This window comes from Copadichromis virginalis, linkage group LG6 (genome assembly GCF_057382275.1).
Source record: "Copadichromis virginalis isolate Kocher_CV1m ecotype Utaka linkage group LG6, C_Virginalis_male_GT1.1, whole genome shotgun sequence".
NCBI classification, from domain to species: domain Eukaryota; kingdom Metazoa; phylum Chordata; class Actinopteri; order Cichliformes; family Cichlidae; genus Copadichromis; species Copadichromis virginalis.
The window spans coordinates 23,835,156-23,847,228 of record NC_140623.1 but is presented as its reverse complement, the minus strand read 5'-3'; the positions used below and the strand labels follow the sequence as shown (position 1 = coordinate 23,847,228).

The 12,073-nt window shown below is 42.2% G+C and overlaps 1 protein-coding gene across 4 annotated transcripts in view; it reads left to right on the top strand.

Moving 5' to 3' along the window:
* Positions 1 to 12,073, top strand: part of apbb2b (amyloid beta (A4) precursor protein-binding, family B, member 2b) — a 57,261-nt gene that overhangs the window by 19,200 nt on the left and 25,988 nt on the right. For all 4 annotated transcript variants that reach the window (XM_085459338.1, XM_085459341.1, XM_085459340.1 and 1 more), the window contains exons 3-4: positions 911 to 968; positions 4,866 to 5,906. In XM_085459338.1, the coding sequence (XP_085315464.1) occupies positions 953 to 968; positions 4,866 to 5,906 (1,057 nt within the window). In that variant the 5' untranslated portion in view covers positions 911 to 952. The remainder of the gene's footprint in view (positions 1 to 910; positions 969 to 4,865; positions 5,907 to 12,073) is intronic.

Below are 12,073 nucleotides of genomic sequence, written 5' to 3'. Positions count from 1 at the left end.
AAAGGCCTGTTTCTGTTTTTTATTTTTTTTAAAGTCTTGCATGTGATGCAGCTGTTGAACTGAAATAATGTAGGAATAATATTATATAGAGATTCTTTTTACTGGATAGCACATGTCTCACCTTTAACCTACGTTTTCAGGCTTGCCTTAGAGCTGTGATTCCTGTATCAGAATTATTGTCTAAATAACTTTTAGTGATAAGACGACCTCAAAAGTTCCGTTATGGTAGGTCAAAATTGGGTAGGCCGCTGAAATATATAATTGTGCTAGTCTTCATCAAAAATGCACTGACAGATTTTCCTTGGAGTGACTCAGGTGGACTGCTTCAGTGTTTGGATTGACTTCAAACCTGATAAGAAAACGATCATTTCCAGGTTCCTCCCACCTTTAAGATACCACCTTAGCTTTATGATAGGAAGGAAGCATTGTTGGATTATCTTAGTGTTTACAGCAACAGTAGATTAGCATTGCTAACATAACTTCTATACCCCTGACCGCAGCTCTATCATTATGTGTGTTTTGTTTAATTATTCAGAAATGCTTTGGATATCCACTTTAGTTTCTGCTGTCTCAGAAACCTCTTCCGTCTCCCTTATTACTGTATTATACATGCAGAATCAGACGTACTCAGGTCCGTGTGTGTGAGGGACACAGTATGGAAGACGTCTGAGATCCCTATCGACTGATTTCTTCTTTGATTCCTCCATGTTTGATTCATAGTCTCCGTTTAATCATTTTGATTTCTGTGGCCAGCATCCTTGCTTTATCACAGTGTTGTGTTGTCTCCATAGAAACCAGCTGTCAGTGGGTTTCACATGGATGAATGCGGTCTCTGTGGGCAATCCAACAACTTCTCGTAATTCTTTTCATTCTTCTTCTGATCATTTTGTTCTTTTTTTCCCCCCCTCAGATCTGAGTCCACATAACTCTGAACAGTGACCACAGCCAGTGTATGACAGACCTGTCAGGTACGTACACACACACCCTCAGTCTGTTTATTATTGGGTCACAAAAACAAATAATTTGGAGTACTTAAAAACATTCTCTTGATACAGTACAGTCATTCAGTCCTGTGAAAAACTAAGCACATGATTCAGTAGCTTGTTGAACCACCTACAGCGACTGTAACTTGTATTCTGAGCAACTTTATCAGTCTCTCACATTTATTATGGAGGAATTTTGGTCTGGTCATCTTTACTTATTGCCTGCAAACCTCGATAAACTGAAGCAGTCATTTTTGCACACCTCTCCCAGTTCCCACCGCAGCATTTCAATCAGGTTGAGGTCTGTACTGCGAGTCATTGCAACACTTTCATTATTTTCTCTTTCAGCCATTCTTTTGTAGATTTGCTGACGTGCTCGGGATCATTGTCCTGTTAAACGACCCAGTTTCATTTAAGCTTCAGACAGAGCTTTAGACAGATGGCCTCATATTTTAATATTAAAATATGTTACTATACATGTTCTGGGGTGCAACCGAGCAACCCCGCTTTTTTTTTTTTTTTTTTGTCAAAGTGAAGAAATAAAGTGACCACATTCACCTAATCTGGTGACAATTCAAACGTCATAAACGAGAGTTGTGGTCAAATTGAAATCTAGAGGTTGTTCTTATGTATTTTTAGGCATTTCTGGAGTGAAGTATTTCAATGACTCATGCAGTCATGTCTTACTAAGGTTTGAAGCATGCAGTTTACTGCAAATTTCTTCTGAATTTAACACTGACGGTATCACAGACAGATGTGGCTGTGATACTTGCTGTTAGGAGTATTCATTTATTTGAGATTAGAGGGTAGGATGTTATCAGAGTGTACTTGGCATGGCTGGATGGCTCAAAGCTGTGAGCAGGGTACCAAAGCTTCAGCTCTGACCTCTGACTCTTTGCCGAGTCTCTGTTTTAGAGCAGAGACCCACAAATCCTGGGTTCTAAGTAATGCTGGTATTTTAATGAAGCAGAGCTGGGTGTGGGGTGCTGGAGGGAGGAGGAGAATCGCAAGGATAAGATAAGGAGCAAAGTCATTTTTACAGTGAGCTCTGGTGCGTTTGCAGTGTTTCAGGGTTTTAGTCACACTTCCAGTCAGAGATTCTGAGTCTACAGTAGATCCAGAGTCGACCATGTAGCAGGAGTGCACCTCTGTACATTAACAAATTCTGCAAGATCACATTGGCATGCAGAGACAATAGAAATGTGCATATTTATGCTCGTAATTGTGCATAGATCAGCGGTCCCCAATCCCTGGGCCTCGGACCGGTACCGGTCCGTGAGTCGTTTGGTACCGGGCCACGAGAGTTGAGGCTCAGGTGTGAAATGTATAGTTTTCAGGGTTTTTATCGGTTTTCAGCATTATTTTGTTATCGTTTTTATCGTTTACTCAGTTTTCCTGGGTCTTTTCACGTGTGTTATGAATAAATTTTCTTTTTTACGGTACCGGTACTAGTTTTATTTTGTTGTATTTATCCGCGACACCTTAAAGTCCGGTCCATGAAAATATTGTCGGGCATAAACCGGTCCGTGGCGCAAAAAAGGTTGGGGACCGCTGGCATAGATGTTTTGTGTTCTCCTGTATCCAAGTGTTCAGAAATCCAAATTTTCCAGATTTCAGTATTCAAATCTCAGGTTTATACAGCAAACGTCTTTCTAATAAAGCAGCCTTTCCCCTGATAAATCCTGCACTTCAACTATCTCTCATGAACAGCTGTCTCAACAAGACTAAACGGCCCCCATCAATTTTCAACAGATGAGTTCACCCTTATATCAAAACACATCAGTTCTCCTTCAGCTGCCTCTCGAACACCCGTAAAACCTGCGCTTAGGCTTTAATATTTGGTGGATTACTCGACTCTTCAAAAAGGCTGCTCGTTGTTGACCTGCTATTATTTGTGCTGTTGTCGGTAGAATGAAGTAAACCGCCATCTTTGTGCTTATAAATTAGTGCTTTGGTATTATTAGGTCACCTGCAGAACTTTCTACTTACTTCTGTGGATTTATGTGACTCCACATTCCACTTTAAAAGCTGCTGGTAGCAGCGCGTTTATGCATTAATGAGTAAAAATAAAAGACATGTTGTAGCAGCTCAAACTGTAAAAGTTAACAGAACAGAATGTATTTTTCTTAAAGTCACTGGACTTTATTCACTGCTGAAGATGGCTGACCTTTTTCTTATTAATCTTTAAATGACATATATTTTTAATAATTTGTTACATGCACATCACTTATTATTATGGACCTGACTTTAAACCATTTTTAAAATGTTATTTCTTCTCACCAGCACAATTGATTTGAAATGAGACTGTAATCAAAGGATATACTTTTGGCTTAAATTTAAGATGCGCGAAAAACTATTGCATTGCCAGTTTAAGAATCACAATTGTTGTTGATCTTTTTCCACTTTTTTTTTTTTTTTTTTTTTTTAAACCATATGTCCATTTTTTTTTACAGGCTAAAAAAAAAAATCAGCTAGTTGTTTGATAAGCCTTTTTATAGCCACTTGTCTTTTGTTTCCTCATTATTCAGCACGATCAAAGTGTTTAATTTGTATTTGATAACTCTTAATGAGAACTGTCAAAGAGGTGTTGATGCAAGCGATGGAGGGCTTCATTAGACTTGAAACAAAACAGTCCTATCAGAGAGATAGCAGAAACTTAATTGTTGATTTAACCACCACTCTTGGAGCATTCTCAAAAAGAAGGAATGCACTGGCCAGCTCAGCAACAGCAAAAGACCTCAAAGACGACAGAAGATAATTAAAGTGGAGTAAACAAAATCCCTTTGCACCATTTGGCCAAGCCAAGAGCATTCTTGTAGGCGATAAGGTGTCATAGTCCAAAGTCTGCAATCAACAGTCGTCTTCATGAATGTAAATACGGAGAGTTTACCTCAAGATGCAAACCACTGACGCTTAAATAGAAACATGAGATCAGAGTTTAGATCAGAGAAAAGATCAAAATACTGTTTGAAAGGATTAAATCAACTGGAATGTGTATGAAAACGGTGGCAACAGAACAGTATTTAGAAGACTGGAGGCGTACCACATCTGTCCATCGTGGTAAGGTGGTGTTATGGCGCGGGCATGTTATGCATCTGAGTCTATCGTGATATGACTGCTGCTTGAAGTATCTGCCCAGATCCCACAAAAGCTATGGTTATCTATATTACAGATCAATAATAACTCAAAACGCACTACAAAAGCAACCCATGGGTCCGACCTTAGCTCAACTAAGCGTGCCTGTTTAAAAAGCTTGAATTTCAGCTGAAAGTCCACCTGCTCATTCACGTCTTGATTTTTTCCATTTCAAATCCATTGTGTGGATGTACAGCAGCAATGTTCCTGGTTTTGCTAGTTTCTGGGATAAAAACAAGTAAAAATATTGGCAAAATTAAGTCCACGCTAATGGATGAGGTTGAAGACACACATGCAGTGCCACACGTTATTCCCACAAGTGCTAACATTAGCATTGCTAGTAACAGGAACCTTCTTCCTTGCAGCGCCCTAGGCTAGTGGCGAATGGCGCCATAACATCTTAGGATGGCACGTAATAAAATTACATAACACAACTAGGGACCTGCAGTGCTTTCTCAAATTGTTCATTCTGTATTTGGTGGTTAGTTGAACAAAATTCGAAAAAGTTTAGGCGACGTACTATGAGTCTGACACACGCAGCGAATGCAAATGGAGAACCTAACAGTCGATATTGGCAGCAGCATGAATAAATTAACATAATATGTAAGAAAATGAAATAGTAATTTTTTTTTTTTTAAACAAACATATAGATGTTATTGACAGTGATGTCTCACCTGTGTGTTGTCTGTGTATTAACACGTGGATATTTAGGTTTTTAAATTCACTATTTATTTTTTTCTGCTTCAGGTGATCTGTCTGGTGCAACGATGATGTCAGTAGACGTGACCAATCGTAACGGCCCTGCCGCCACGCCCCCCACCTCACTCAGCCTTCGCTCTTCACACAACCAGCTCCTCACCAGCGATGTCATCAAACAAGGCTCCGCCACTCCTCCCAAATGTCGGAAGAAGTATGCGCTTACCAGCATCCAGGCCGCCATGGGCCTCGGTGAAGTGGTGCCGCCCTCATCGGCATCATCATCTCCATCGTCATCCCCGTCACAGTCCTCCACTCCCAACAATCCCAAACTAGCAAAGAATGGGGTGAACCAGCTTCGTAAAGCTGGCCAGGACCACAACAAAAACACAACTGACCCTGATTTGATGGATTCAGAAATAATAGCAGATGACCTTAATGTCAACGTGGCAGAGGAACAAGACAGTCGCACTCTTACTAATAATGATCGAGAGGAAGATGCCAACCTTCACCCAGATACTCACAGTGATGTAGAGGCTGAGCAGACGACAGAGCCTGACTTGGACTGTAACATAAACACTACTGTGGAGCTCAAACTGAGCAGCAGCACGGCTGATTTGGACTTTGACTCAGAGGACACCAATGACATCAGCATCTTGTCTGAGAAGGAAATGATGTTAAAGATGAAGATCGAGGAAGATGAGATGGTGGGGGGAGAGGAAGATGAGGAGACGAAGCCTTTACTGACAGTAGACAGTGAACCCCCTGTGAAGAACCACAAAGTTTCTCCAGGCCTGGAGCTCATCTCTGACCTCCACTCCAACCTCAAGCTCCTCAAATCTGGCAAGAACTCTCCAGTACCCCCTCCTCCTTCCCCACCCAAGCAAGCCAGTCCAGAAGACACTCCCCTGCTCTCCATGGTCTCCTGCCCCTCCTCTTCCTCCTCATCCTCCTCTCCAGAGACGAAGAAGGACAGAAGAACTGGCGCAAAGACAGACTGTGCTTTGAACCGCATCCAGAATCTGAACCCCAGTGACGAAGAGTTGAGCTGGACTACCTTGTCCCAGGAGAGCAACTCGCCAGAGGAGACAGGTACGCACACGGACAGACACACACAGAGCCCATGAAGCCTTAATGCAGCAAACGTTACTGATATTTACAAATATTCAGTGTAGTTTTTATGTGAGTCTTATGTCAGCTACTGTGGTATGTTTTGTTTTGGGGGGTTTTCCCCCTCCTGCTGTTTAGCGGTTTCACCGTCCTCTCTACTGATGACATTTTTCCATTTACCCAGAGTGTGTGTGCGTGCACATCTGAGAGTGTGTGTGTCCATTCATGGATATGCAGAGCTCAAGCATTGCTTAAAAAGAATAACAAAAACTCCAGCCTCCAGTAAATCTCCCAGAATCCCTCAGGCACAGGAAGTGCCCTTGTAACCTCATGGGGGTTGGTGTGCCAGATCAGCTGTGTCCTGTTTCCAGCTTCATCCTGATCATATGTGTGTGAACCAGGCTTAACTTAATGCATAAACTAGCTGCCAATATCTTGGTGTGTTAGATGTTTTTTTTCCCCCCTCATCTTAAAGCTCCACAGAATGGAGCTGCTTTCCTCTCCCCTGTTGCACTTGTATTCGTCTGTATTGATCAGCTACCTTGAGCTTCATCTCTATTATATATCTGTGAATACGAGCATCTGGTCTCTGCAAATATTAGATAATGGATAACCTTTCCATAAGAACCTGTAAGCTGGGTCAAGAGAAAAGCTGTAGTCTGCTGTTAGTCTAACATAGTTTTAGTTTTAACAACTACAATAATTACCTTCCCTATGTGTGCAAATCCTGAACTTTAAAAATGAAAACTAATTAAGACTAATACTGAACAATTTTAAATAAAAATGTAACTGAAAGAAGCGCAACTCTAGAAGTTGACTTAAAAACTAATTAAAATACAGAAAAAGTAATATCCCTGAGACACAGAGTGACTGAGATATTCTTAGTTGTTCAATTTCTGTTCCTCTCATCCTGTAATGATGGGCATAATGATGACGCTGACTAATATTTAATATATAGACATAGAAAAGAAATCAGATGTAGCCCTACTTTACATCTGTATGTTTCTTCTCTGTCTTTGGTTACTTTGTAGATAATTTCTCTGTTTAAACCTTTAGATATAAAATATCTGGGAAAAATGGTATTGTTTAGATTGCAAACAGCTACTCAGTTTTGCCATCTAATGAACTATTATTAATATTGTTATTATTCATTGTTACAAAGCTGTGAGGATAAACTTTTGCGTGATATTTAGAGTTTGAGAGTCTCCATCTGTTGCGGGTCTCTTGCTTTCTTGTATTTGCATGTTGGCTACGTCTGCAGGTCTCTTCAGTTCACTGTTGTTCTTTGCCAGCGTTATGTTAAAATCTGGGTATGGAGTTTTTCTCTGGGCACTTAAAACTTGTGGTTTAGTGTAAGACGAGCAAAACACATCCGTGCTCCTGCAGAACAGCAGCCGGTCCTGCAACATAACCATATGGGCACTTTAGTGTTCCTCATAGCTTGTCATATAAACAAAGCCTCCAGATTAACAGAAAGAAGAGGCTGTGGTCTCGGCTGTAAACAGTGCAGTCTTTCTGAGTCTGTGAGTTGTACTGCTGCTTTTTTTTTTTTTTTTTGGCTTTCTGATGACTCACAGTCTCAAGTTGAAAGCTCTGAGCATCTGTGTAACTCATTTCTCTACAAGTTGGAATACCAGCAGCTTGCATTTTTACAGTTTTACTGTCGTGTTGTCTGGATTTCAGGATTACATTTTCATGTGTTCATTTGTCCAGGATTTCATTGTGTATAAAAGCCCATCTAGGGATGTGCATCGCAAATTAGCTAAGGCTATAAATGCTGGCGTGTATGGCACTGTTCATATTACATACCTGTTTCTATACAGAAAATTAATAAACGAAAGTAACAGTCTTTCAGATCCATCTTTGCTTATTTGCAATGTCATTTAAAAAAGAGAACCAGGACCATGATGTGTGTAGTGAGGAGCTCAGTAAGGAAGCAAATGACTAGTTAAATTGTATATGTCACTTTCATCCCCGCAGGCCTATATAATCAAGCACCTTGGCATGCAGACTGCTTATACAAACATTGTGAAAGAATGGGTCGGTCTCAGGCGCTACATGAATTCCAGGATGGTATCATGACAGGATGCCACCTGTGCAACAAGTCTGGTTGTGACATTTCCTTGCTACTAAATATTCCACTGTCAGCTGTTAGTGGTATTATAACAAAGTGAAAGCGATTAGGAACGACAGCAACTCGGCCACGAGGGGTAGGCCACGTAAAATCCCAGACTGGAGTCAGCGGATGCTGAAGCATATAGTGTGCAGAGGTCGCAGGACCACTAAACTTCATGTGGGCTTCAGCTTGGCTGAAATACAGTGACTAGACAGCTTCATTGAATGAGTTTCCATGAATGAGCAGCTGCATCCGAGCCTTACATCACCAAGCAGTGGTGTAAAGCATGCGACCACTGCACTGTAGAGCAATGGAGACGTGTTTGCTAGACTGACGAATCATGCTTCTCTGTCTGACAATCTGACGCATGACTCTGGGTTTAGCTATTTCCAGGAAAACGGTACTTCCCTGACTGCATTAGGACAATTTCATGCTCCAAAATTTGTGGGAACAGTTTGATGATGATCCCTTCCTGTTCCAACATGACTGCACACCAGTGCACAAAGCAAGGTCCATAAATACATGGATGAGCGAGTCTGACTGCCCTGCAAAGAGACCTGACCTCAACCTGATAGAACACCTTTGGGATGAATTAGAATAGAGACTGCGAGCCAGGCCTTCTCAGTGTCACAAATGTGCTTCTGGAAGAATAGTGAAAAGATTCCCGGAAATACACTCCTAAACCTCCGGAAAGCCTTCCCAGAAGAGTTGAAGCTGTTATAGCTGCAAAGAGTGAGCTGACGTCATATTAAACCCTATGATTTAAGAATGGGATTTCACTCAAGTTCATGTGCGTGTGAAGGCAGATGAGAGAGTACTTTTGGCAGTATAGTGTATCTATCCAACTCCTAGTTGCCCATACTGTAGTGCCCCCTATCTGCTTTTGTCAAACTCACGTTGACAAATCTGTGTTGTTTTCCCAGCAGTGTGATAGATTCCTCTGTGGGGATTGTGGGCTAGAGGGTTGGTATGACCCTGTTTTCCCACAAAGGTGTCAAAACACACACACACTCTGCATACAGAGTCTAAGAGGGTCCTTCAAGCCCTATTTATAGAAGTCTAACATTATCACATAACATCCTGTGCTGTAAAACAGATTTCATGGTACAGCATTCATGATAGTTTGTGTAGGTAGTTGAAGTATTTTGGGACATGCAACTGTGTAGTCTGTCCAAAAACCAATGCTGATTAGAGCAGCAGTGGAGAACAGTGGAGTTCACCACAAAGAGCAAACAAAATTAAAGTTCCTGCTCTGTTCTGACTCAAGCTAGTAGCTAAGCTAAAGGACCAACAACCATTGCCCAACCATTGTAGGAAACAGTTACTGGCTGTGGTGACAGGGGACAACTACATGTACACCAGTGTTCGGCCAGGTTGGTCCCTTAACTCAAGCACAGTATAACTGAATGGTGATTAGTGCCAAAAAGCAACGCGTGATGCTCAAAGTGTGTTTGAGACAGTTACATGTCTTTCTACCTCTCTGACCCACCTCGTCCTCGCACCTCCACTGGATGAGATGCTGAATAAAAGCCGATTTGGAGGTTGCCAGGACAACCAAGAGAGGCTGAAAAAGAGGGAGAAAATAATAAACCTAGAAATTCGATAAGGATGACTGTGCCACATTTTAGCCTCCTTCCATGTGCCCCGGCTGCATGTTTGGTTTTGAACAGGAAAGGGAGGGTAGAGCTTTTTTTGTTTTGTCTTCTTGTTGATGTGGCTGATGCTCTAGATAGAGAGGGGAGAGACAAGCAGCAAACACAGCTCGCCTGCAGGGGGAAACAGCCCCCCCCCCCCCCCCCCCCCCCCCCCGTATAAATGTTTGTCTTTCACTCCTGTTTTCCTCAGTCGCAGGCTCTCCATCCTTTTTTTTTTTTTTTTTGCTCCTCCTCTCATTCACTCTTTCTCCCCATTTTTTTTCCTACTGCCTCTCTCGTCACGTCATGTTTTCTCTACCTCTCTGCCTTGATTTGTCCCCCCTCCTCTCTCTCTCTTTCTCTTTCTCTCTCTTTCCCTTCCTCTCTCTCTCCCTCCCTTCTTGGTCTCCTCACCCCCTCTGCTGCGGTGTCCCCCTCACTCTGATCTCTGCTTCCTTCTCTCTCTTTCCATCTCTGTCTGGGCTTCTCTCTTTGGTTACAGCATTGGGTTTTGCTGTATGAGAGGCAGCTAGCTAACTATGATGCTGGGAAAAGACTACATGCTGGCCATTGTGATTGTCAATTACGAGGGTAGGTGCATTTTTACAGAGTTGGCCGGAAGCTGGACTGTTGTCTTTGAGTTTCAATGCTGTCTGAGCATGCATGTGTCTGTGTCTTCCTACATGGGGATGAAGTTTATTTCTGTAATGACATCATCTGCAGAAACAGTCTGGTTGGTTCATGCTGTGTTAATATGTCAATGCTGGTGTGCATGTGTGGTGTTATCTGCTGAGAAAGTGTGTGTCTGTATGTGTTTTGCTCCAGAAGCTTGCAGCTCTCCCCCTCCCCCTGCTCAACTGTACTCTGGCATGCAGCTGCATGCTAACCGAGGCTATCACAGGCTAACTGCTACGTAGGTCCCCATTTCCACCAGCTGCGTAGGTGCACTTTAACAGTATCTGTGCAAGCACACCAAGTCTCCTAATGCCGTTTCCTTACTTGCCACATCTGTTGCCGAGAGTGACACTGATAACTTTGAGTCATTGTGTAGCCCTCAGACCTTTCCAGCCAGAGATCTCCTCTCTTTTCTCTTTCAGTGTTTCTCTCTAATTTTGTTTATGCAGATGCATTAATCCACATCCAGTAGTCATCTCATGCTGGCACCCATTCTAAGTCACCATCTTTCCTCTCGCTCAAAGCAGATGGAGACGCTCAGATTCTCTCTCTTGTAGTTTTATTTGCTCTGACCTATTTTTCATTCTCAAAAGACTCCAACTCCCAGCAGTCAGTGCACCACCCTAAAGGATGTCCTTATCTCCCAGCGAGTGCGTTTTTCTATATTTTCTATGATTTATGCTCTTTGAGAGTCTTAATAACTTGTGTGTGCACGCATGTGTGTCTGAGTGCCATCACAGTCTGGCCCGACCCCGTTGTCACAATGACATATGGCCTGCTGTCGTGGCAACGGGCCCACTCGCTGCGTTTCATCAGCATGGTCAGCAGTTCAAGAACGCCTTGCAATCACACAAACGTACATAAATACATGCAGCACCAGCTGACCGGCCCCTTGGAGCTTATATCACTTTTATGAGTTGCTACACCCCCAACAGAGTTTGGGATCGTCTTTACTACGTCTGCCACGACATCATCTCCACACAGGAACACAAAGATCCCATCAATACTTCACTGTGTGTGTGTGTGTGTGTGTGTGTGCGTGCGTGCGTGCGTGTGCACGTGCATGTGCATGCTGCCAGGAAACTGCAACCTTCACATGAGATGACTTTTAGTCCAAGAGTGAAGAAAAATTAATTTAAGTACTCCATCTCCACAGAGTGTGTGTTTGTGTGCGCACATGTGTTTTCAAGGTAACAGCTGTAGCTCCTCTAAATATATCACTGCCCAATAAATTATGCTAACAGACATCTGCTCTGTTTGCTGATGTTGTGTTCTGTTGGTGGAGGAAAGTTTAATTTTCACATAAATCTGCACATGCATACATTCTGAGAAGCAGACTAAAGCACAGATGAGACGTTTGCTGTAGTTGCATCTCAACTTTGGAACAGTCGCCTCTTCACCATTAGGACCTCACCAACACTTGACATGTTTAAAGCCCCCTGTAAAACACATCCTTTGAGCTTTTGACACTTTTTTTAACTTTTTTTTTTTCCTTGTCTTACTTTTTTCTGTATTTTCTTGCTCTGATTTATTCATTTTATTAGTACAGCACTTTATTTATAAGCTCATTTAAAAAACAAATTAACTTTACTAAGCCCGTACAGCACTCAGAAAAGTTTATTTCTGGTTGAAATTAGACAAAGAGACATTTGTGGTGATGGTGCACGCATAACCATGATCAGTCAATATGGAGTCTGTGTTATCTTATGTCTGGGACCTGGGAT